Below are 27129 nucleotides of genomic sequence, written 5' to 3' on the forward strand. Positions count from 1 at the left end.
TCCATACACGTCGAGATTGCAATTTCTTAGCCTTGCAAAACCTGGTCCATCTAAGCAAAAACATTGCTGATAACTATGATTTGATAGATTGACAATAATTCACTTAAAAAATGGTTATGTGCATGATTAGTTGGAGATGATTTTAAATGTGTGTTAGTGCGTTTAATCATTAAAGGATAATTCAAGGTTTGCGGTCCAATTGAAATTGCGTGTCTGCTAAGTCGATTGGTCGAATGGGAGTGCGTTGAACCCTGCCAATTAAATAAAAGATACTAAACTATTTATATTGCATTTAATCCTTGTGTTTACACAGTTTAAAATGCGATCTGAATTCTAGTCAGGTTGCTCTTAGAATTTCGCTCTCTTTTTATAATTCATACAAAAAGAAAAAAAATTAGTAGATTTTTTTAATAAAAAATCGATATTGCATACGATTGTTGAATTATGGGTGATTTTTTTTTTCTTTTTAAGATCACTCAATTATGTCTCAACTTTAAAAATTTTCAATTTAGACACTAATGTTTGAATTCATTCTTTTTTTGGTCATCAGTCGTTAAATTGATAATGAAAAGTTTTTTTTTAACCGGTATAATAACACATTTAGTCCTTAATACTTACATATTCTATCAATTTGATCCTCAAACTTTCTAACTAAGTTTTCAGCTTTTAAAACAAAAACATTACATATCTATAAATTTGTAAAACCCAAAAAAAAAAAAACTTCTCTCAACTAACGAGCCATTTTTCGAGCCAATTGTTGAGACCAATGAGTTTATCTTGGAACTTATTTCATTTTTTTTTCAATAGTTTTCTTTTAAATATCATATTTTATAACACTTTAATTGCTAAAATTTTGGCTAAAGAAAATAGAAAAACATTGAAAAAACACTTTAGATTTACTCTTGTTGTTAATAATGAGTAAATTATATGTGAGTTTTAATTTGGGATTAAATTACAAATTTTGGGTTTCTAGTCTTTTAAGTACAAAATCCACTATTTTGTTAGATTTTATATAAAAATATAAATCGGCAAAATGAACAACTACTAAACTATTTAATCAATTTTGATTACAAAATGATTTGCATTTACATGGTAATGAATGAAAAAAATTGGTTGAAAGCTAAGGCAACGAAAAAGCTGAAGAACAAAGCAAAAAGGCATACTGTAAAAAACTCACTAGTAAAGCTTTACAATGACTGATAATGGTATATTAAGGTTATGGCCACCGTTTCCGACAAGTCCGATCCTCCCAAAACTGGCGGTGGAATCATTTGTCATCGCATTAAAGGTTATATTTAAGACTTGCTTCTCCCCCATGGCAATGAAGAAATGAGCTGGAGTGACGTTCATTGAAACACCGAAAGGAGCAGTCCAATCAACCCTGTACGATTCATTGCCCGCAATGTTTGTCAATGATCTTCCAACGGTTTGAGATCGGTTCAGTCTTGCAATGGTGATCGATGGCAAGTTTAAGTCAGCAGCGGTGACTGTCGAGTTATAGAGCTGACAGTTTTGACCCGTGTGGTTAAAAACAATGGGGATTGAACCGTTGATGCCGCAAAGAAAGGACATATAATCTTCATAGGCTGCAACAAGTACATAATGTGATTAGAATGAGATGTTGTAGGATGGGTTATGATAAGTTCGATTTTCTCGAATTGGCTTACTTGATTCGAAGATTAGACCCGGATCGAGAGCCGATGATGCGTTTACGAAGCCGTTCCCCATGTCAAATGGTGTAGCTGGAGATTGGTTTAGATCAGGGTTCGTATAAGCGCGTTGAGCCATTATCGGACTGCCGTTTTTGTCGTAAAGTGAAGCCGTTGTAGAAAGTGCTGAAGCAATGGCTGCTGGACTGAAATGAGGAAACTTTTGTTTTATCAATGCAGCTAGCCCGGCAATATGAGGAGCCGCCATGCTTGTCCCGGACATCATCGCGAAGCTTTCACCTAAGATATCGAGTTAATTGTTTAACGATGTAGCTGATATCGAATTGTAATCAAGTTATCTATCGTGTTTGTTTAACTATTACCTTGGAATTCAACTGATTCCATGCCGAGAGTACTCCAAGCAGCCCATATTGAATTCCCAGGAGCAACCAAGTTCGGTTTCATTATGTCCGCGTTGTCTAGAAAACCGTCCTCAGGATCTGGTCCTCGGGCAGAATAATACATGACCTTTGGAGCCGAGACACTATAGTTTGCTTCCAGTCCACCTGAAATGCTCGCAACTGCCCCGAATCTAACAATTTTCTTTGTGAAACCATCTCTCTCCAAAGAAGAATTGTAATATTGGAGTAAAATCTGTTCATCATTGACATTAAAAACAAAGAACAGGTAATTTGCATATGCCGTCTCAAAAAAAAAAGGAACAAGCAGAATCAAACCTTGGAATCGTTTGTAGAAGGAATTATGATGCCAGGCATGTTCAATGGTGTTGGATTAAGCTGAAAACCAATTACGAAAGGATCCATACAGAACACAACACCAGCTGCACTGAGGTTTTTCGCAGTTTGTAAGGCCTGCTTGACCGTAGAGAGTCCGAGCACAAACCGGATCGAATAGCTACAGATTAACAAGTTTCCTTGGATAAATTCCCGATCAAAATTACTGGGGTCTTGGCATTCACCGGCATACATATCATTGGCAAGTGTTGTTTCATTGCTTAGAGCATGAACTGCAGAAATCAATGTGTACATTTCATTTGAACATGTACCCGCTGTCGAAAAAAATAACCGAGTGAGTGACAACAATCAATTATATGACACTCAAATCTGAGCTCACATAATCTCATACAAATTAAGGAGACTTACGGGCAAGTCCAACTCCAGGGATAGTTACATTGTTTCCAAGGACGATAGAGTTAGAATATACTCTGTCATGAGAGGCAGCACCAACAGTGAAGATCCATGGACTGAAAGAAGACATACTCTTAGGTGACGGTCCGGTATTTCCGGCAGCTTGGACAACGAAAATACCAGACTTCACAGCTGATAGCAATGCCATGTCAATGGGATTGAAAAACGTTGCAATACCGGGTGGACGTCTATTGGGAGTTATCGATAAGCTTATTATATCGACCCCGTCTTGAGCTGCCTGCAATATGTATGACGAACAAGTCATGTGACATAAACTTATTTGCCAAAATTGAAACCGAAACTAAGGCATACCTGGTCTATAGCAGCAACTACATCTGCAGCAAATCCACCGAAACTCTTATATAAAGCTTTGTAAACAGCAATACTGGAAAAAGTAGGCACATCATTAGTATGATCAAATAGAAATGAGTACATGTTCGAGAAACAGGTGGGTTCGATTGACAAAATTAAACTAGACTCAAAACTTTAAAGATTTCTCATGAAACTTACTGTGAACGAGGAGCCATCCCACTAGCATTTCCGAAGTAGTTTCCAGCCACCATCACTGGAATCCCATGGTTTCCTGCTGAGACCGAAGCCGTGTGCCTGCATTAGTATTATATTCATCGACAAACATTAGAAGGTTCAACCAAGACCGATAATGTCAAGTCACCTCGTAAGCAAGTTTTGGGAATTTATTGCAGATCATTCAACATAAGTCCATCCCAATGTTAAGTGTCTATCCAAGATCTCAAAAATGATCAATAAAAACCAGTTAATATTTACTTACGTGCCATGGCCATTACCGTCTAACGGTGAAGCATAGTCCTGAGATGAATTGAATACTCCCCTCGTTATAGCAGATGCTGCAAAATGGCGTGCTCCGACAAGCTTCCTATTGCATGATCCGGAAGGAAAGTCTCGAGTAACTTCACAAATGCCGGAAAAATGGTCCGGAATAGGGTATTTATGGTCTGATACATCATCGGCAAAGCTAGAATGAGTTGGATCTATACCGGTATCAATAAACCCGATTACAATACCCTCTCCGGCCGTTTCATATCCGCCATCCCGGGGCCATACACCCTTTAGTAGACCTAAGAACTGTGGAGTATATGTGGTTGCAGTTCTAACAGGAAAATCCAACACAACATTCGCAACTTCTTGTCTCCTCGAAAGCATGTCCGCCTTATAAATAAAAGAATACAACTAATTAAGAACAGTGTTCCAAAATGATGGATAATTATGAAGAACATTGAATGATAATATACCTGTTGAGGAGTAATAAGCACTGAAAAGCCGTTAATCAAGTAATGGTAACTATATAACTTCATATATTTCTCCCCCTTCAAAGCTTTCTTTAACAAAGAATCATGAACTCGAGATATATAAGAACTAGACCTTTGATGTGATCTTGAATCGTTCCTAAATATAGAGAAATTATTAGGCAATCTCTAAACATTACATCTTCAAACAACTGAATAAGGCAACAATGAACACAATAATCAAAATTTAGCAAAGCAATTACTAATTGTTGGATATTTATGAATGTCTAAGTGCTCCCATTTTCTAGAGAAACAAACAACCTATTAAGATACAGAAATGTAGCAGGTAAGTGTAAAAAAAGTTCATGCCTTGGCTTGTAAAGCTTGTTTAATCTCACTGAAGTAGAGCCATTGTTGAACCCTTGATAGCTAAGAGATAAAGGAGCTTGCTTAAGAGTGACAATGTATACATCTGAATCTGAGTTCTCTTGACTCAAAGTGTTTAAAACCAACCCAAAACAAAATGGCAGCACTAAGTAAACCCAATAAAGGTTCCCCATTTTTTTTTTTAAATTCCAGATTTAAACTGAGATGAGTAACCCAATAAGAGTGAAGGAAAAAGGGTACCCTTTACTGAGGTAGAAGGAGAAGAAGCAAAGCCATTAATTAAGAAATAGTATAGTTTTAATGGAAAATGAGACAGCCATTGTCATTGAGAAAGACAAAGACAGACTTGGTTTTTTTGGAACGCTTTTTTGAGCTTTTGAGGCTTTGATTAAAGAAATAGAGAGAGGGTGTTGAATTTATAAATAAGAGATTGAAAATGGTGGAATTGGATTGATCCGATGGAAATGAATTGACTGCAGCTTTGTCTGGGCTGACGTGATTTGCTTTTTGGCGTAATGATTTTTTGGCCCTTCAACTTCATAATAATAGTCATTTTAACTCTTTATTTAATTTGTTATCTCTTTTAGTCCTTAAATTTGCATTTTTTATCAAATAACCTAAAAAAAGATGGAAATTTTATTAAAAATATTAAGTGAGTTTCGATTTAATAATTTTATTTCAAGTATGACGTTGATGATTGGATTATAAATTTAAATAAAAAAAGTTACATGACTAATTTTTAGATTTTATCAAACTACAAGGATCGATAGCAAATTTTAACCCATATATAAGAACGTTTTGTTCTTTTGTTGTTTTTCTCCATTTTCCGACAGTTGCATATTGCATTATTGCAATGCTTGTGTCTTTTTGACTTCCACTGTTTTTTTTATAGCGCTTTTGTTAAACATTTTTAAATTTAAAAAGTTATTTTTAAAACATATTATTATTGGAGTTGTTAAAATCAAGTTAATTTTTTTTAAAATATATTTTAAGAGGTATGTGTTATTGTATTATTCGTTACTGTTAATAATTTATAAATTATAATTTAAATTATTTTTAATTATTTTATGTAAAAATATATGAATACCAAATTTTTAAAAAGATTATTAGTGTCATATATATTCATTAATCACTTTTTGAGATATTTATATGATGATTAGGGTTTTCATGTATCAAGTTAAACCTAATTTTTTTCTACCACTAAAAACCTACTCATTATATATATGTACACACACTTTTGGCCCTCACTCTACCTAGTTTATGATGTCAACTTCAATAACATGTTTTTTTTTTAATTATTGAATTAACTTTGTTTAAGAATAATTTTTGTACCATCGGTAATATAATAATAAGTGCTTAGAATTCGTCCAATGCATTGAAATCTGAAAATAATAAACTAAGTTGCTAGCTAAGGCACTTAATATTGAGGCCATTAGGGAATTAGTATAATAAAAATTACAAATTTAAAATGTAAATATTTGTTTGAAAATAATATATCATAAATGATGAAACGTATTATTTGAAATTAATTTGTAATAACGTATGAAATATGTACGTTATTAAAATAAAAAAATTGGATTAAATTATTGGCCATGGTGTTACTTCAATTTTGAGTTTGTGTCGAGTTAACTTGCGACACCAACTCAATCAAATACATTATTAATATATACAGTTGATTGAGGTAATAAATTGTGCATAATAAAATTAAAAAGTATAAAAATATTAAAATAAAGCTTGGTAAATTAAAGGATTTATTAACTCATTTGGTGTAGGTTCAAATCTCATGCTATGCGTTTTTTTTTATTTTTTTAAAGTAAAAAATTAAAATTCTCTCAAATAATATTATTTATTTTAATTACAAAATACATTTTTGTAAAATATTAAAAAAATTGTTTTTAATGATATTAATTTTAAGAAAATTGAAAATTATATTATTAGTATGAGAGTTTTTTTTATCATCAATCACATTTCAATCCTTATAAAATATTAAAAAATATTATTGACTGAGTCTTAGTTCAATTGGTATAAGTATTGTTATTAATATAAGATGACATGAATTTGAGTGCATTAAAATATATTATCCACTTATTTATGAGTTGAGGATGGACTATGGATAGTATACACTTTAAACACATTATCAAAATAAAATAGAATACTTTTATTTTTATTTTTTTTAATGTCTAAATTTACAAAAGTGCAATCATTTAGCATGCCAAGTCTCCAACCCTTAAAATCAGGGAAATTGCTCAAAGCTTTAAAGACAAAGAAAAATAAATAAAATTATTGTTTGAATGCTTGTTTTTAATAAGTTAAAATCACGGAATTATTTATACGCTCTTAAATAAAAATAAGAAATTTTAATTTTTGATAATTTTATTATCATATAATTATTTGTTTGATTATATCAGTTTAGAACTATCCATAGTTCTTCCCCAACTTGTAAATAGGAGGATAATGCGCTTCAACGCACTTGAACTCACGTCCTACTGTATTGACAACAATGCACATGTCAATCGAGTTAAGACTCAATCGACTAAGATTATTATACATAGAAATGTGATAATATCAATATAAAATAATATATTATGAAAAATGTTAAAAGCCTAATTTAATTTTTTTTGAATTTAGTTGTTTTTTTTTCACTAGCGTAATGATTGTGATAAAATTTAATGGTAATAGTACTGGAAAATTTTAGGGTTTTCTTTTCCTTTTTGGGAGTGGGCAATCATGGCTTGACTTATTGTCTTCACCCTTTAATTATAATTTATAAATACAAAATAAAAACAAAAATCATTAATATTATTTTACATAATTGAATTCTACTCGTAAATTCACTTCATATTTAACCCAAGCATTAACAAGAAAAAGGGGATATTTAATAGACCCACATACCTATATGATGGAATTACACAGAACATGCCACAGAAATGTTAGGTTCCTTATAATGTTGAGCTTTATGTAAAGATAGTGATATGATAACATCAAAACTTAATCGAGTGGTTGGAGCATTTACATGAAATAAAAATAGGTTTTATTCATAAATTGACTCTTAAATCATACCTCGATTCTCATATTGGTCCTTAAAGGCTTTTTCCATCACATTTTATTCAAAAAGTGTATCACATCATATAAGAATTTACTATATGTCCTGTTCTTGCTGATTGATGTCGTCTTTTATGGATAAACTAAGATGAAATTGATAATTTTTTTAAGGACCAATGTGGAATTTATTATATAATTTAGGGGTTAAATTACGAATAAAGCCATAAAAAGTATAATCGTTTGGGATGAATACGATAGCAAAAAGTCGTTTACGGTGGTAAAGTTGAAAAAAGAATGTGATTCCTTAATGATGACTATCACTTTCTCTTTGGCTTCATTTCAATTCAATAAAAACCAATCACTTCTTCCATGTGCACGCTTTGCCTTTCTAAATACCACCTCACCTTTCTCTTTTTCTATCATTTATCATTACAATGCTACCCCTTTCAACGTTTCACTAAAAATATTGTTATTTTTATTTAATTTACGTATTATAAAAAAATATAATTTAAGTTTATATAATTATTTACATTGTGAACTCAAATATTATAAAATCTATGCTAATTATGTAAATAAAAAATGTTTTCGTACATCATCTTGTGAGGTATGATACCATGTGAGAAAATTGTGTTAGACACAAGTACAATAGACAGCTCGTGAAGTTTTTAATTTGAGACATTCAAGGCTTCAAAATATGGTTGAGAAATATTAGTATAGCATAAAAAAAAACAATGTTGCATATTTCGTAACGTTAATCATAGATAGAATTAAGAATACATCAAAGAGTACATGAAAGAAGGAGATCTTGATAATCTTAATAATGCAGACTCAAATTCAAATGAAGATAATGAACTCCGTTAATGACAAATAGATGATGGTAAGAAGTATATGTTAAATATTAAAGAGGAACTAACTCAACAAATTTGCACTAGAATAATTAGATAAAAATTGCATATGATATTTATTTTTCTTGCTATTTTTATTAATAATTGTATTATGAACTAATTTTTTTTTACTAACATGACACATATGATTATTTAATTTTATAGTAATTCATATTTTTTTAAGTAAAATTTTTTATATAAAATTATAATACATTATACACAAATTTCTTAAGTACGCATCTCCTTATTTTTTTATCAATGCCTAGAACAAACTATAGCCTCTCCTCAACATTTAAATAGGAAAATAACGTCACTCAAGCCCACGTCCTCCTCCTCTAGCAAGAATGTCAATGCCAACTGAGCTAAGACTTAATCGACAATACAAATCTCCTTATTTATTTTTTTGAATAATCTCATTATAGCTTCTAATTATATCTACTTTTTTAACACAATGCCTAGATGTAACAGCTCGTTTTCAGTGAAATCAAAACAGTGGTTTCGAGATCACAAATCCAAGGTCGGAAGAAAATTTATTTTAATATTATTTTATGGTATATGGTATAATAGGAATGTCGAATAAAAATCTCGTTAAGAAATTCTACCGATTACATGTCTAATTTGTTAAAAAGGGCTAAATTAAAAAAAATGCAAAACTTGCTGATTATGATAATTAAATGAATAAATAGCTTAACTAATAAATAAGGGAGGACTTCAGGAATAAATATACCTAAAGTAGATGGATGAGGCGGCATAGAAAAATAATAAAATCAAATCAAATTAATGGTAAAATTGTAAATAAGTTGAAATTAAAACTAAAACAAATTGAAAGTAAAGGTTTCTAGACATTATTGTAATGACCCAAAATTCACAAGCACCGAAAAAGTATATTATCGGGCCTCCGTCTTAGTAAATTGAGTTCGAAAATAATTATTAGAAATATTTATTAGACTAGTTGTGTGTTTAATTAGGTATTAATTGGGTGAATTTAGTTTAATTAAGAGAAATTAAGAAAAAAGGACTAAATTGATCTAGAGTTAAAAGTTGAATTATAGATTAATAAAAAAATAAAAAGGATTAAAATGGAAATTAAGCCATTAAGAAGAAATGGGCGGTAAAAGTGATAAAAATCTTAGATTTTTATGTTTTATATATATTATTTTATTATATTATATATTATATTATATTATATTATATTATATAAGTAAAAAAAAAAGATGACAAATGTATGGTAAATATTGAAGACATGTGTAATAGTAATAATTACATGAGTACACTTGTAATTAAAATAAATATGTGCTTAATTAATAAGTAAAAGATTTTTTTAAATATATTATTAGTTAAAATAAAAGATATAAAGTAAAAAAAAGAAAGAAACAAAGAAGAAAAGAAACAGAATAGCTAGAAAAGAAGCAGGGAAAGAGACGAAAACAGGGGAAGAAAAGGGGAAAGAAAAATAAAAGGGAAAACTAAGGATTTAAAGCTTCAAGTTAATTGGTAAGCTAAATTTAGCCCTTTCCTCTTCATTTTGATATTTTAAAAGCTTTAAAACAAAATTTTGTTGAAGTTAAGTGGAGGTTATGGAAGTTCATAGGTTTTTGAACATGATTCATTTTGAACAAGTTGTTAAATTAGGGGTTTAGTTGATAGAATTTTTAGTTAGAATAGATAAAAAGAATGATTTGTGAACTAAGTTGTAAGTTTTACATAATTGGGATTAAGTTATAAAAAGCCTTAAATTAGGGTTTATGTTGAATAAATGATGGAATTGAGGGTTATTTGATAGAGTTTCTAGTTAGAGTTGATAAAAGGATTAAATTGTGAACTAAACTATAAGTTTTGAATTTTAGGGATTAAACTGAGGAAAATTCGAAATTAGTGAAAAATCAGGGATTTAAATTGCGGTTGCGGTCGCGTTTTCGGTCGCGTTGCGCTTATCGCGGTTGCGGACATAACTGAAGCTATTGCGGTCACTGCGGGTATCGCGGTCGTGAATTTTTTTAAAATTCACACAACTTATTGTAAAACATAATAATTTTAATTTTAATTATAAAAAATTACTTTTAATGATTTTTAAAGTATTTTCTAATACTTATTAAAAGGTTAAAAGAATATTAAACTTGAGTAATACAGTTGACATAATCTGACTCAGAAAGCTAGGAATCTAACAATTTAATATCAGTAAAAAAATTAGAACTTGTTGTTAATGTGAAACACATTCCAGAGATATTCATCATAACACTGTAATTTTTAAAAAATGAAGACAATGATACAGTAGGATATGGTAATAAAAAATATTTTTATTATTTATATATATTTTTATGTTAAAATACTCTATGTAAATGAAAATATTGATTTTTTAATTTATAATTGAAATTAATTTTTTAAAATTTTTTAAATCTAATTTATATGAGTCTCAAATATTTTTTTGAATAAAATTCATTGATTATATTGAAACAGGCCAAAACAAAGTTCAAGCCAACACAATACAAAGGCCTAAGCAAAATCAGAAAAACAAAAGTCCAAGAACAAACCCAATCACAGAGCAGAATGCTAAACAAATACCACAACAAGCCTAAGGAACAAAACAAGTAAAACAAAAACAAGCCCAAACATGAAGTAAAAACAAAAGTAGCCCAATTCCACTAACCAGCCTTTATTTTCTTCCCCATTTACCCCTTTTTTCACTTCTCTTTTACCGTTCTTACCTTTGCTCTATATTTCCTTCTCTGCAGAATTTTTTTTCCGTTATTGTAAAATAACGGGAATAGCGGCCCGTTATCGCCGCAATTGGCCGTTACCCGTTAAATTGCGGCTGCGATCCACCGCTATTGGTGTGACTCCACTTCACACCGCTACTTTCAACAATATCGGTTTCGGACGGTGCCGCTACCGCTATATAACGGCCGCTATACTGATAGCGGACCGCTATTTAAATCCCTGTGAAAAATGCTGAAAAATTAGTAGATAAATTTGGATTTAGAAGGAATTTGAATAGAAATAGAGTGTGAATTAAGTTAGAAAAATAAGTAAGCTTAGTTAGAATTAAATTGGGAATAAGTAGGAATTGAATAAAAATTTTATTATTATTATTATTGTTAATATAATTATTATTATTATTATTTTTAATGATTATAATTAATAGTGAAAATAATTATTATTTTCGTAGCTAACAAGGAAAACGAGGCATCGGCATCTAAAGGAAAAGAAAAGATCGTTGAGGAGTAAACGCGTATTCCGGGTTTGTATTACTATAACTTAATCTATTTAATAAATGCTATATTGAAATTGTATTCATGAGACATTTAAAGGAAGGTAAGTATTAACATTTGAAATTAAGTAAGAATATGTGTATATTGAATTATATGTGAATTGAAATAATAGATGTTTTGTATTGATTGAATATTTGAAATTGTTGTGGAAATGAATTCGAAATAGGAAAAGTAAAATAATACCCTATTAACTTATCGGACTAGATTGGATACAAATGGCATGCCATAGGATTTGTGATGTGATGAGGAGATTTGTAGTTCGGCCGAGAAGATGACTATGTTATTAAATGCTTCGGTTTATCCGAAGAGGCATTAAATGCCTTATTGGTGTGTTTGGGAGGTTATGATATACTGATGTGTTATGGAGGATTTAAATTATTCCGGGTGTGTTTAGGTTGGATATTTTGGTGTGTTTGGGTGGAATCCGCGTATCTGTCAGAGTCCGAGCCTTGTTAATAGGGTAAATAATTGAAATGGAAATTTGAAAATGAGATTAGTGGATTTGACACTATTGAAAAATATGAGAAAGAATGTATGATATAAATTATGAATTGATTTAGTATGTAAATATTTAAATATATAAATTTAAGATTTATGGAATGATATATGAATATTTATATTTAGTTTAAAGTGATTTTTTTAAAGACTATGGTCAATATTTGAAATTTTATTATTATTAAATAGTTTAATTTATAGTAATACCACTGAGTATAAAATACTCAGCGTACGGTTGTTTCCGTGCGCAGGTTGAAAAGGGGTTGAGTCTCGGTTCAGCATCCAGGACAATCCCGACTCCGACATAAAGATTTTGGTGATGTTTTCTTCCTTTAAGAGAAAGTGGCATGTACATAGGATTTATAATAGTTATTTTGGCATGTTATATAGTTTTGTTGTAAAGTAAGATATTATGTGTTTTGATGATTATATTAGAAAATGGTATAAGTTTTTTTTTAGCATTGGTATCAAGTTGAAATGGCTTAGTTAGTTTTATGTGTTAATTAGAAATGATAATAGGATTTTATTTACTTAAGTTGTTATGTCTATATGTCAAGTAGGATTAAGTATATAAATGCCTTGGTTGAAATGCTGAAATTGAGTTGGTTATGTTTGAAATTTTGCAGGGGGTTTAATGTAAAAATAAGTCGAAATGCTGCCGAAATTTTTATAAAAAAAATGAATGAAATCAATTAGTACAAATTTATAACAATTTATGAATTATTTTAATATGTTGGTTATTTATTTAGAATTATTTGTAAATTGTTTGATATGTCCGGTAATGCCTCGTAACCCTGTTCCGGCGACGGTTTGGGGTTAGGGGGTGTTACAATTATCATCATCAATTTCAGTTCAAAAACAGACATAGAAGAGAGCTTAAGCTGGTTCTTCAATTTTTGCTTCATGTGAGTTCAATTCTTACCCGTTTTTATGTTTTTGAGATTATTACAATTAGGTCCAACTAAATCTTATCTTAGTTTTTGATTTTATTGAAAATTTTGGAAGTTGTCATTGATTAGTTTATATGATTTTAGTTATTAAATGATGAATTTGAGATGTTGATGGGTAGTTTAAAGTATTTTGTTAAGGAATTTTGATGAAATTGTAATTTAGGGATTAAATTGAAAAGATAGAAAATTCATGAAAAAAATTCTAAATTTTATGAAATACATGGGCTGCTATTGTGATACATGAAAATCGGCTAGGCTAGGAATAAGGATTAAATTGTATGAATTTTATTTTTCGAGCCTAGGCATAAAATTGTAATTTATTAAAAGTATAGGGGTAAAATAGAAATTTTGCCAGATATGTATTGAGTATGAATTGTATTAAAATATAAATTTTTCCAGATATGTATTGAGTTGAATTGAGTATGAATTGTATTAAATTGAGTTAAATTCATTTATATAGATTCGGATAGACCAAATACGAAGTTAGAACGAGGAAAAGAAAAAGTATTGGACTAGTAGCTTACAAGTCTACGAACATTTGTCGAGGTAAGTTTGTGTAACTAAATTGTATGCTTATATGTTTAAATTGAATGTTATGTTTGTGAAATGTATAATTATCATGTATAAGTATTGATCACATATCCAAAGATATCTGACAAGTACCAAATCTTTTTTGAACGTAAGAAATTTGATGGATACAAATGACATTGTCATTAAGGGTTCCCGATTTGTTGTGGCCCTACATGTGTTGCGGACTCACCACAGCTCTTATGAGCATCCCGATATATGGCTCTCTTGAACTTCCCGTTATTTGGCTCTCACGAGCTTTCTGATACTTAGCTCTCACAAGCTTCCCGATATATGGCTCTTATAAGCTTCCTGATTAATGGCTCTCTTGAGCTTCCCGATAAATGGCTCGCATGAGCTTCCCATTATACAGATCACATGAGCTTCCTGTTACATGACTCGGAAGAGCTTCCCGATTACATGCCCGTATGGGCATACCTATATATGAATTGACGGATTATAGATTTGTACACTTCGTGTGTACTACCCGTGTATCCATCGAAATTGTAAATGATTCAACGGGCAAAGTTCTGACATTAAACAATATAAATTTGAAATGAATTATTATGAGTAAATACTTAAATACATGGATCTGATTTATACATGTTATATGGACATTTGATGTGGAAAGTATATGTATATGGAAATTTGATTATTGTTGACTTTATACATGTTTCTTGATGTTTATATGAAATACATGTCTAACACAGTTGATGAGAATATGTGTTAGGGCTTCTGGTCAATTTGGTTTGAATATGATTTGTATGATTACCTTAATTGTGATTAATTGGTAAGTTAAATTCCATGTTATATGAACTTACTAAGCATTAAATGCTTACTCTATTTTATTCTTTCTATTTTATAGTAATTCGGAAGCTCGTTGGGTTGGAAGCTTGGTGGAGATATCTCACACTATCCATCAGCTCATTTCGGTATATATATAACAAACTAAAATTTGGTTATAATGGCATGTATAAGCTAAATTTGGCCAATGATGGCATGTATGTGTTTGGTTGAAATTAGTCATTAGTATGGCTTGTGATTGGTACATTTTGATATGCATGTATATATATAAGGCCTTAACATGTTTGATGTGTGTTTTAAATGGATGAATGATGGAAATCACATAGGCATATTGACGAGTAGTTTGAGATAGTATAATTAGTAAAATATGCATATATGTGTGTACGGTTATTTTGGTAAGTTTGGATTATTGATCATATGTGATAATGCGTTATGTATTAAGCTTGATTTTGACTTGGATTGAAAGTCTTGTTACGGCTTATGGGTGTGCAAATTGATGTATTTAGGTTGAAATCAAAATGGGCGAGAAATGTGGCTTGGAAAATGACCTATTTTCGTCCACACGGGAATAGACACGGGCATGTGTCCCCTGCACCTTAAAATTTTTTTTGATGATTTTTGAAAATTTTCCTAAGTACTTGGTTTAGTCTTGACTTATTTCTAATGCGTATTTTGGGCCTTGATGGCTTATATAAGGGACAATATGATTGATTATGATTGATTTCTGATATGAATGTTAAATGTTATGAATTGTCTATATTTGATTTGTAAATTTTAGTAATACTTCGTAACCTTGTTCCGGCGTGGATATGGGCTAAGGATGTTACACTAGAATTAGGCATAGCCCCTCCTCAACCCATAAATAAGAGGATATTACATTTCAACGCACCCAAATCCACTTCTTTCTACATTAACAATAATGCCCACACTAATTAAGCTAAGATACAATTGGCATACACATCTCCTTATTAGATGAATTAAAAAATGCAAAAGATTGTAGTTGGGCCTTGATTTTAATATCTTTATTGATCCAAGCCCAATCTCACAATTAGCAACACATGCTTCAGTAAATTAATCCTAACTTTAGCTATATAAATCCAAATGATATGATTTTTAATGCGTTCAAAAGTTAAGAAGTAGTTTATTATAAGTGGAATAATTGGCTAAAAGGCCAAAAAGATATTCAAATTTCTCCATGTTTAACAAATTGGTCCATAGCAGGATCTAGATATGAAAAATAATATAAACATGGTATGCATATAAAATGTGTCCATACTACAAAAATTAAATACAAATAAGAATATAAAAAATAATAGTTTCTGTCACTAATAAACTTAAACTTTTAATTTTTTTTTTCAAAACATAAGATCATTTAAATTAACTTTATAACTTATAGTCTTAACTTCAACATATATTATCACTAATTAACTTTCGCATTCGCATATCCAAATCTTTCTCTCATTTCACAAACATAACATAAATACTTCATTTACATATATTTTAACATTTAATTCACATGTTCAATTTTATCTATACTTTCACATATTATTACATATAGACATATACATTTACTTTCAGATATCACTTTTGTAATCCTGAGTGAGCCTCAAAAGAGTTTCAATCAATCATAACATATGGTATTTCAATAAATTATTGAGCTCCAATCCAAAAACAGAACTCTGATTACAAAACTCCATTAAACATATAATCCATTTCTCCTCTCCTGATCCTCTCCAAACCCTTCGCAACACCAACCCAGTTCCCATCCGAATCCCTAACCCATCTCAACTCCAAAAAATCATTTTATTATTACATATCATGTAACACCCCTTAACCCCGAACCGTCGCCGGAACAGAATTACGAGGCATTACCGGACGTATCAAACGATTTACAACAATTCTTAAATAAATAACCAATATATTAAAATAATTCATAAAATTTATTAGTTTGTTTACCAAATGACTTCATTTTTTTTATAAAAATTTCGGCAGCATTTCTGCTTATTTTTACATAAAACCCCCTGCAAATTAAAACCATATAGTTCCCAAATATCACCAATTCAACCAATTCATTTCACATTCACATTTTCTATTCTAAATACTTCTAATCAAACTCAATCTACACAATATCAATTTAAAATTTAACAATGTACTAATTAGATAAAATAGATAGACTTCTTTCATTAAAATCCATAAACTTTTAATACTAACATTTTTAACCATTATATATTAAAACATAATAACCTTTATACACAATCTATGTACATGCCACCTTTACCAAAGGAAAAATACATCACCAAGTTTTGCCGAAGCCGAGATTAATCTGGATGCTGAACCGGGACCTTTGACTTCTATCGACCTGCGCACGGAAACAACCGTACGCTGAGTAATTCATATTCAGTGGTATTACCATAATTCAAATTATAACAATAATGTACATGTAATGCATAAATCGTATATACAATTTAAATTCAATATTTCAACAATAGCAATTCATCAACCAATATCGTATATCCACAATTTGAGTTTGAATAAATCACGAACCTTAGGTTCATTTCTCAATCTCATTTCACATTTCAATTCACAATTCAACTTTTTCATATCATTTCAATAGCTCGTTTGACCAACTCGTTCGGTTTATCATTTCATCATTTACCCTATTAACAAAACTCGGACTTTGGCGGATACACGGATCCAACCAAACACACCAGAATGGCACCCAGTGCCTCATCGGATAGTTCGAAGCAATAGTTGACACCCAGTGTCTCATCGGCAAAGCCGAAGAAAGTTGGTACCTAGTACCTCATCGAATCTATCCGAAGAAATATAGTGACACCCAGTGTCTCATCGACTCGAGGTCGAAGTATCCCTGAACTCTTCCAATCCTATGGCATGCCAACTATATCCGACTCAGCCCGACTAGTTAATAGGGTATTTAAATCACATATATTCTCAATTCAATCACAATTTCTCACACTTTCAATTCAATCATTTTTCCACCTTCAATCAATAATTATTTCACAAATTCACACATTTTCACAACTCAATACATTTCCATACAATTTAATACCATTCACAATTCGATTCAAATTCATTTCCCGCTTTCAATCAACAAACAATTCAAATATTAATTCATATAAACTATTCAATTTAATTCCCACTCATAATAATAATAATACTAATAATAAATTAATACTAATATTATACTTACCTCACATTTCATTTACTAGACACATAAATTAAAATTTAGCATTTAATAATAAATAACTTGAATTATAGTAATACAAACCGTTATTCTCCCGTTTTAGTCCTCGATAACTTTCTCCTTTCCTTTTGACGCCGATGCCTCGGGTTCTTTGTTAGCAATCAAAGCTTTAAACCTTAAACCTTCAATTTTTCCTTTTTCTTTCTTTTTTCTTCTTTCTCCCCTGTTTCTTCTCTGTTTCGTCTTTGGCTATTCTGTTTCTTTCTTCTTTTGTTTCTTTTATTCTTTTATTTTAACTTACTTTACTTTATTTCCTTTATTTTATTTCTTTTGTTTTCTTTTATTTAATTACTTTAATATAATAATTAAAACAAATATCTATTTAGTAATTAAATATAAGTATTACAAATGTATGTATTTTATTAATACACTTGTATTAAATATCACCATACATTTGTCTTTATTTAATTTATTTCTTAATATAATATTTATAATATAATTAATTTAATAATATCCTTTATAATTAATTTATATATTTATATAAATAAATAATATAAAAATCTAAGATTTTTACAATGTTATGCCGCCTCAACTTCCAAATGTGGCTTAATTGCCCATTTGGTCCCTCTTATTTCTTTTGATCTATAATTAAACATTTACCCTTTATTCAATTTAATCCTTTTTCCTAATTATTCTTAATTAGATTAAATTCATCTATCTAAAACTTAATTAAACACACAACTAGTCTCGTAAATATTTCTAATAATTATTTTAGGACTCAATTTACTAAGACGGAGGCCCGATATTATACTTTTTCGATGCCCGTGAATTTTGGGTCATTACATATCATATATCATTTGAGTTCACTAAAACATTTTGTCACACCCCTTACCGTATCCAACACCGGAATAGAGTACGAGACATTACCAGAACACATACACTTGTAAACGTATTTAACCGAGTTATAAAATTTCATCTAAATTAAAACTTTCAAAATTATTAACATGCTTTTATAACTCTTCACAATATATCCTCAAAATATTATAATCTTAATAAATAGAGCCTACGAGACCCGATACATACTCATGCAATTCAATGCTTCATTTCCATTTCACTCAATTCGCAATTTCTCATACTCACAATTTAGATCATATCACTAGCAATTTCCATTTAATTCACATACAATTCAATCTCATTAAGTTTAACATTAATACGTATTTACCATTTAACTCAACATTTATCGATTATACCATTCATTAACACATTTATGAAATTCTCAATTTTGCAATGAAAATATCACTTTAGCTTAAATAACAACATCATCCTGGTATAAATACACTACAACTTATCCATTTACTTTAATTCTTTTGGGCCCATTTATCACTTACCATCCTTAATCAAATTAGGGAACGGTTACGGAAAATTGAGTACTTCACTTCCACTTTGTCATAGTATAACTATGGTCTTACATATGATCACTTATCACTTGTCCCTAATCAAATAAGTGTAGCTAAGCTACCACTTATCACTTGCCGCTTATTACTGATCAGATAAGTGTAGCTGAAGCTACTACTTATCACTTGTCACTGATCAGAAGTACTCAAATCCGGCGTTCCGCTCAATTTGATCATTTATTCGGTTTTCGCATTTTTATTTTATTCTCATTTCAACAATAAATATATTTCATCATACATTATATAATTCATGAAATTAACATTTAATCATTAAATTTCAGCCATATGAACTTACTATTTCAATGCATAACTTATAAATTTAACGTGGCATAATCTAGCCACTACTTGGCCAAAGCCTAAGCATGTACACCAAATATGTTAGCCAAATACACACATAGCATAAGCATTATAAGCATGGATGAGCACAACATTTATTCATGTATCACGCTTACCAACATGTGTTAATTTATAAACCATTCATGACATTATTTCATGCCAAATCATATACCGAATATACCATACACACATACTATGAAACTTTATTTTCACACATGAGCTTAAACCATGACCAATAATGCACAAATATAAGCATCATTTCTATTTCATCGTTTATCAATTATAATCAAGCTTATGACCAGTTATACACAAATCATTCATATATTTCCTAATTTTCCTCCTCCTCCTCTCCATTCCACATCCTTAATGTGTATAACACACTTAAACAACATTAGCTATAATTTCACTATTCACTCAAATGTATATTCAAAGCTGTTTATCCGAGTCAGAGTCACTAAATTATTTTTATCCGGAGCTATAGAGTTCCAAATTAAGATCCGTTAAATTTTCCTGAAACTAGACTCACATATCTTCTTACCATAAAATTTTCAGAATTTTTGGTTTAGCCAAATAGTACAGTTTATTCTTTAAATTTCCCCTATTTCGCTGTCTGACAGTTCCGACCATTCTTCACTAAAAATGAATTATCTAATTGTACAGAATTCGGATGATGTTTCGTTTATTTCTTTTGAAAATAGACTCATTAAGGATTCCAAGCATATAAATTATAACTCATATTTATTTTTCTTCAATTTTTACTGATTTTCCAAAATTAGAATAGGGGAACCCGAAATTATTCTGACATTGTCTCACAAAATTTATTATAACTCATAATTTACAATTCCATTACTTACACCGTTTCTTCTATGAGAAACTAGACTCAATAAGCTTTAATTTTATATTTTATTAATCCTCTAATTCAATTCCCACAATTTTTGGTGATTTTTCAAAGTTAAACCACTGCTGCTGTCCAAAACTGTTTTAGTGTAAAATGTTGATTTCCATTTTGCCTCAAATTTCACAGTTCATACAATTCAGTCCTTGCTCAATTAACCCCTCAATTAAGCTAAATTTTCTCAATTAGTACTTTAACTAGACATTATAAATTATTTCACAACTATTGAAATTTATAATTTCCACATAGAACCCTAACTTCAAACACTTTTACTATTAGGTCCCAAACATTCACTTTCTATTCAATTCTTTCAATAAAATCAGCATATGAACAATTTAAAGCTCTAATTCCATGCTAAATCATCATATACTTCCAGCATGTATTCATAGCAACTTTCAACTTCTTAGAATCAAAAACTAATGAATACAATAAGTGGGCCTAGTTGTAAAAGTCACAAAAACACAAAATTTTCAAGAAATAATCAAGAATTGAACTTACCTGCAGTAAAAATAGGAAGAACCAGCTTAAGGAAACCCTTCTATGGTGTTTTTGCTGATGAGAATGCAGAAAAATAAAGAGAAATCTAGATAATTCCACTTTGGTCCTAACTTTATTAAGTAAATTTTGCAATATTCCAATTTTGCCCTTAATTCTCCTTGCTTTGTTGCTGATTTCATGCCTTTGCCGTCCAGCCCAAATAGACATTGGGTCTATTTGCCTTTTAAGCCCTCTTCCTTTTATCATTTAAGCTATTTAATCATTTCCCATAATTTTGCATTTGTTACAATTTAGTCCTTTTTGTTCAATTAATTATCGGAACTTTAAAATTTCTTAACGAAACTTTAATACTAACTTTTTAACACTCCATAAATATTTATAAAAATATTTTAATATTTATTTCTAGTGCACTATTCACTACTTCAAAAATTTTCCTAACTTCACATTTAACTTATACTCACTAAATTAATAATATTTTCTATCCATTTTTCAAATTTAGTGATCTCGAATCATCGTTCCGACACCTCTGAAAATTCAGGCCATTACATTTTTCCTTGTCGGATTTGTGGTCCCAAAACCACTGTTCCGACTAGACCCAAAATCGAGCTTTTACACATTTATTGACATAATACTTTATTTGTTCATTTTAAATCAAATAAACATATACATAAGCTTCAACACTTTCCAACCTTAATTTCCATAACTTTTCTCTCGCCTTTACATCTCATTACATAGAAATTTTAATCTTTTGATTATGTATCCAAATATCAATTAAAATTAGAAAAAAAAATTACATTTAAATCCCCACTATTATTTTCAATCTATTAGGTGAAGTCCAATTTAAGGTAACTTTTTGAGTTTTTAGTGGAAAATAGATGTGATTTGCAATGACTAAAATTTATGAATTAAAAGTATCACCACCGAACCCCATTTGACCAATTTTAGAGTTGACCTATAACTTTGGACTTATCTCCTAGTGACAATTATTTTTTAAAAAGAAAAACGTTTTTAGTGGGTAAGATTCGTTGGATTGAACTAAACCATTTTATAGTGGACACAATTAGGTTACTATGATAATTAAAATTATGATATCGAATTGGTGTATAAATTTTATTAAATATGTGTTCAAATTATTTTATTTAAATATTATATAAATACATAAAAAAGGTAAAAACACCATAATAACCATATTAATCATTATTTAATAAAAATGATACATTAATCTTTTATCAATTGAACCGATATTTATCTATTCGATTATGACACGAAAAATTTACATGAAGGCAAATATATAATTTCATAGTACAAGTTTATACTATAATAAAATCTTTTGTTAATTTTTAGTATCACGAGTTAATTGATTAAAAAATAGTTAAAATTTATTTTTTAAAAAAAAATTGAATGTAAAAATTCAACTTAAAATTAATAAAAAATTATTTATAAACACTATTTACAGACTTTAACTAACAATACCAAACCAATAATTTAATTGTGAAATAAATCTTTTGTAAATATATTTTTAACTAAATTTTTTCCACACAAAACCTTAATAATTGAACTGATGTCTTTGCAGGCTATATTATAAATCCAACTTATTTCATTGCGTAAATCACCATCCATTAAATTTTCCCACGCTTTCTTTCTCAAGTAAGCTAAAAATCGCCACGGAAATGGAGATGGAGCTTTCTCCACTTGTTTCACTCACTGCTCCTACTAGTCTTCTCACACTTGCTATTATTTTCGTTGTCATCTTTGCACTAAGACCCAAACCCAAATCGAGTAGCGACAAAGAGCTTCCACCAGGGAGCTTAGGGTGGCCAATCGTCGGCGAAACTCTCGAGTTCCTGTTGGGGAACCCGGAAAATTTCGTGTTTAATCGGATGAGAAAATATTCTCCTCGTATTTTCAAAACAAAGATTCTCGGCGAAGAAACCGTCGTCATATGTGGTCCGGAAGGACACAAATTTTTGTTCTCAAACGAACAAAAGCTCTTCACCGCTTTCCGACTTCACTCCACCCAGAAACTATTCCGATCTTACCAGTCCTCCTCCGCCACGTCCGTACAAAGCTCCTGCGACGCAGACTCGAAAAAAATCTTGCGTTCGCCGGGATTCTTGAAACCCGAAGCATTAATGAGGTATTTAGGCAAAATGGACGCCATAACACAGCAACAAATGGAGAAATACTGGGAAAAAAAAGACCAAGTGAAGGCGTTTCCACTCGCAAAGACCTTAACTTTGACTCTCGCATGTCGTTTCTTTTTAGGAATCGATGAACCAGAGCGTATCTCCAGGCTTGTTAAAAGTTTCGACGATATAACTTTGGGGATGCATTCGATTCCTTTGGATTTTCCGGGGACGGCTTTTTATAAAGCTAATAAGGCTGCGGCAGCGATACGGAGGGAGCTTAAGGAGGTTATAAAAGAGAAGAAAGCTGCTATGGTGACGGAAGTTGCCATGCAAGATATACTTTGTCATATGATTGTGGCCACCGATGAGACCGGCAAATACATGGCGGAAGCTGAGATTGCCGATAAGATTATGGGATTGTTGGTCGCCGGATACAGCACCGTCGCTACTGCTATAACCTTCTTCATGAAATACGTTGGCGAGAGACCTCACATCTATGCCAAAATTCTAGCAGGTAATAAATCATTTTATAAGGGACTTAAATAGGAATTTCCCCATAATTTTATAATATATTAATTGACGATTCTATCATTTAAAAAAGAATTTTAAACATAAGTTTTTTTTCATTTTGAGGTTAATGTAAAATTTTACCATTAATTAATTTTTAATCTATTTTATATAAAACTTAAATACATTTGAGAAGCTACCTATCCTATTAGCCCCTAGTTTGAATTTGTGTAGTTGGCACATAAACTTGTTCAAAATTTAATGATGTTTAAATATGGTCCACCATCCAGCAGATAATTAGACTAATAGAAAAATACGAAAAATATTTTAAATATTAATATTAATTTAAAATTAAGTTCATAATATGAAATGTTACATGTAATCTACTCATATATATATTCTTACTAAAATGAATTAGTGGTAAAAGTACAATAGAGGTTTCTATATTAGGAATCGTATTTCCTTTATTCAAAAATAAAATAAAATAAATTAGTCCTTATATATTACATCAAAGAAAAATATTAGTTATTTTGTTAAAAGTTTTATTCATTTCTACTATTAAAAACCGATTTTTGTATCACGTACTATTGTCTGATTATTCCATTAATCACGTCAGTTAGTTTTTTTAATATGTTATGATTGTTAAGTTTTGTGGTGAAATATTCAGAACAATTGCAAGTAGAAGGTGATAAAAAGGCAGGGGAGATGTTGGAATGGGATGACATACAAAAAATGAAATATTCATGGAATGTGATGTATGAAGTGATGAGACTCACACCTCCACTCCAAGGCACTTTCAGAGAGGCCCTCACTGATTTTACTTATGCTGGTTACACTGTTCCAAAGGGTTGGAAGGTATATTTTTTTAATAAGTTCAAATATAATTTTATTATTATATTAATTTTTAAAAGAATTTTTGAGAGCTAGAATTAAATTATACATTTTTTAAAGAGGGCATTCTCTAATAGTTTTATTTTAAAAAATTGACTAAAAACATCGACTAATTTAAATAGTAATTTTTTGGGTGAAAGTATCATTGATATCTCTATACTAGTAGTTAGATTATATTTTTCCCTTTATATTTAAAAAATGATAAATTAGTCCTTGCACGTTAGATCAGAAAGCAAACTAGTTATTCTATTAAAAATTCTATCTATTTCTATTGATAAAAATTGCTCCCTATATCAGCATGAGGTACATGTGGTGCAACATGTCATTTTCGATTATTTTGTCAGCCACGCCAGTTTTTAACCGTACAAATGAATGAAACTTTTAACGGAAAGGATGAATTTGCTCTTTAATTTAACGTATATGGACTAATTTAACTATTTTTTGAGTAGAGCGGAAAATTGTAATTTAACTCGTTTTATAGCGGCCTCTATAATACTTTAATCTCTCCCTTTTAGTTTATATAGTGAAATTGCGTTTTGACCCCTTCAATAATTAATAATTCAATCTACATCCTCCAAACACAAAATCTCAAACTTCAACCCTCCAAAACTTAAAATTTTATTTCAAGCCTCTAACACAAGATTCCTAACCTCGCCGGCCATGAATTATAGAAACCTACCTAATTAAATTTGATCTAATACGGTGTGTGTGTGTGTGTGCAGATATATTGGACGGTAAGCACAACAAACAAGAACCCAGAATATTTTCCGGAACCGGAGAAATTCGATCCATCGAGATACGATGAAGGGAACAAACTGCCGCCGTTTACATACGTTCCGTTCGGCGGTGGGCCTCGAATGTGCCCCGGAAAAGAGTATGCAAGATTGGCTATCCTCGCTTTCGTGCATAACGTTGTGAAAAGGTTTCAATGGGAATTGGTGAATCCAAAGGAAAAGATTGTTGGTGATATGATGCCAACACCCAATAATGGTCTTCCTATTCGTCTAACTCTACGCCATTAAAAGACCTACTAGTTTTCGCACCTAGAAAATTATAAAGGTTAAATTGTAGTTTAAGTCCCTCTACTTAAAATTTGACATTTAGTCCTTATGTTTTAGTTTTTCATAATTTGATCTCTGACATCAGTTAGAACAAATATTTAATCATGAAGGAAAAATTAAGATGTTTATTTTCGGTTAAATTCTACTATTAGTCCCTATACTTTGCAAAAGTTGTGAATTTAGTCCCTATACTAATTTGATCAATTTTATTCTTGTACTTTTCAATTTGGTCAGTTTTAGTTTTTGTATTATGCGTACAGTTATAGATTTAATCAATATTCTCTAATTTGATCATTCTAAGTCTCTATATATTTTTTAAATTTTAAACTTTCAGTCTTGATGCAAATGATAGTTGTTAATTCATTAACTGAATTTTTGTGAGTAATATGTTGAAATAACAAACTGGCATGGTATTATACATATGACTAGGGGCAAAACTAGAATTTTTTTTAGGGGCCGAAATTAAATTGTAATTTTTACAATAGAAAAATTGTAATTCCATCATTTTAATAGACTATATCTTTATAATTTTTAAAGGATTAAATTAAATTTTTATATTTTTAGGGGGGCCAAAATGCAATTTTAACTTTACTAATTTAAATTTTTAAAAATTTTAAAAGGGCCATATGAAAAATTTTCATTTAAGGGGGAGCCGAGGCCCCTACCAGCCCCCTCTAGGTTCACCACTGCATATGACCACATTAGATTTTGAAAATAATAGAACTTAATGAATTTAACAATTATAATTTGGTGAGGACTAAAATTTTAAAAGTTTAAGGACTAAAAATGACCAAATTAAAGTATAGGGGCTAAATCCATAAATTTTATAAAGTAAAAGGATTAATAGCAGGATTTAACCGAAATGATTAGTTAATTTAACTATTTGAAGTAACTGATAAACATTAGTAGAGATACCAAATTGTGGAGAATTAAAGTATGGGGACTAAATCCCAAATTTGACGTAGTAAAAAGACCAAGAAAACAATACGACCAAAAGTAAAATGACTGTTTACCTTTTTTGCTTTGTTGAAATGTGAGTGTTGGGTGTCTGTCTCTTTTATTACAGTAGTTGAGCCACAAGATCCGACAGTATCTTTGTACTTTGTTGTCATTTAACTTGTAAAGCAATTGCTTTTTAGCTTTAGGTCAATATATATTTAGTTTTAATATTTAATTTGATAATTGGATTTTTTTTATCATATTTGAGTTTTATTTCAATGTTCAGTTTTTACCTAAGTTTTTTCAAATTGATGATTGAGTTTCTGTCTCATACAAGTATTTAAGTTTGACTTCAATGTACAATCTAGTATATGAGTTTGTCTTTTGTCCCAATAATTAAGTACCTATTTTATTGGGTCACATGATGTTGTTTGGTTTGGGTACTAAATTGAACATTGAAACCGAATATAGGTACCAAATGGTATATTAACATGTATATATAAAGCAGTATTTGGCATTGAAATTGCATGTAATTACTGAAGGCTTTCCACTATACCAATTCACATTTGGTTTATTGTAATGTATTTTGAGATGATTTATATGTAAAGTATTGGGTTATTTATGTAACGTAATTTATTATTATGGGTTTTTGTATAAAAAATTAATTAGTAATTATTTTTCACTCTTTGAGAAG

The 27129-nt window shown here is 30.2% G+C and overlaps 2 protein-coding genes and 1 long non-coding RNA gene across 5 annotated transcripts; 2 read left to right on the forward strand and 1 right to left on the reverse strand.

Annotated features, from left to right (window-relative positions):
• Positions 1-1034: 1034 nt before the first annotated feature.
• LOC107930444 (subtilisin-like protease SBT2.2) lies at positions 1035-4907 on the reverse strand. Of its 2 annotated transcripts, none has more exons than XM_016862119.2 (10): positions 4492-4907; positions 4129-4270; positions 3648-4045; positions 3368-3463; positions 3170-3242; positions 2813-3095; positions 2387-2718; positions 2033-2303; positions 1668-1949; positions 1035-1586 (listed from the first exon to the last, which is right to left on the reverse strand). In XM_016862119.2, exons 1-10 carry the CDS (start codon positions 4680-4682, stop codon positions 1177-1179), a joined length of 2478 nt encoding a protein of 825 aa, XP_016717608.2. In that variant the 5' UTR covers positions 4683-4907; the 3' UTR covers positions 1035-1176. The 2 variants fall into 2 exon arrangements, with proteins under 2 accessions (XP_016717608.2, XP_016717607.2); XM_016862118.2 differs by having other exon boundaries at positions 4129-4282.
• Positions 4908-11601: 6694 nt separating this feature from the next.
• Positions 11602-15174, forward strand: LOC107939665 (uncharacterized). 2 transcript variants are annotated; one of them, XR_005919531.1, is made up of 5 exons: positions 11623-11673; positions 12451-13104; positions 13610-13695; positions 14582-14648; positions 15027-15174. It is a non-coding gene; the product is annotated as an uncharacterized lncRNA (long non-coding RNA). The 2 variants fall into 2 exon arrangements; XR_005919530.1 differs by lacking the exon at positions 15027-15174 and having other exon boundaries at positions 11602-11673; positions 14582-14801.
• A 7330-nt stretch (positions 15175-22504) lies between these two features.
• Positions 22505-25790, forward strand: LOC107930304 (beta-amyrin 28-monooxygenase). Its single transcript, XM_016861926.2, has 3 exons — positions 22505-23551; positions 24212-24399; positions 25158-25790. Exons 1-3 carry the CDS (start codon positions 22579-22581, stop codon positions 25455-25457), a joined length of 1461 nt encoding a protein of 486 aa, XP_016717415.1. The 5' UTR covers positions 22505-22578; the 3' UTR covers positions 25458-25790.
• Positions 25791-27129: the final 1339 nt, after the last annotated feature.

The sequence above is a fragment of the Gossypium hirsutum genome, chromosome D10, assembly GCF_007990345.1.
Source record: "Gossypium hirsutum isolate 1008001.06 chromosome D10, Gossypium_hirsutum_v2.1, whole genome shotgun sequence".
Classification (NCBI taxonomy): Eukaryota; Viridiplantae; Streptophyta; class Magnoliopsida; order Malvales; family Malvaceae; genus Gossypium; species Gossypium hirsutum.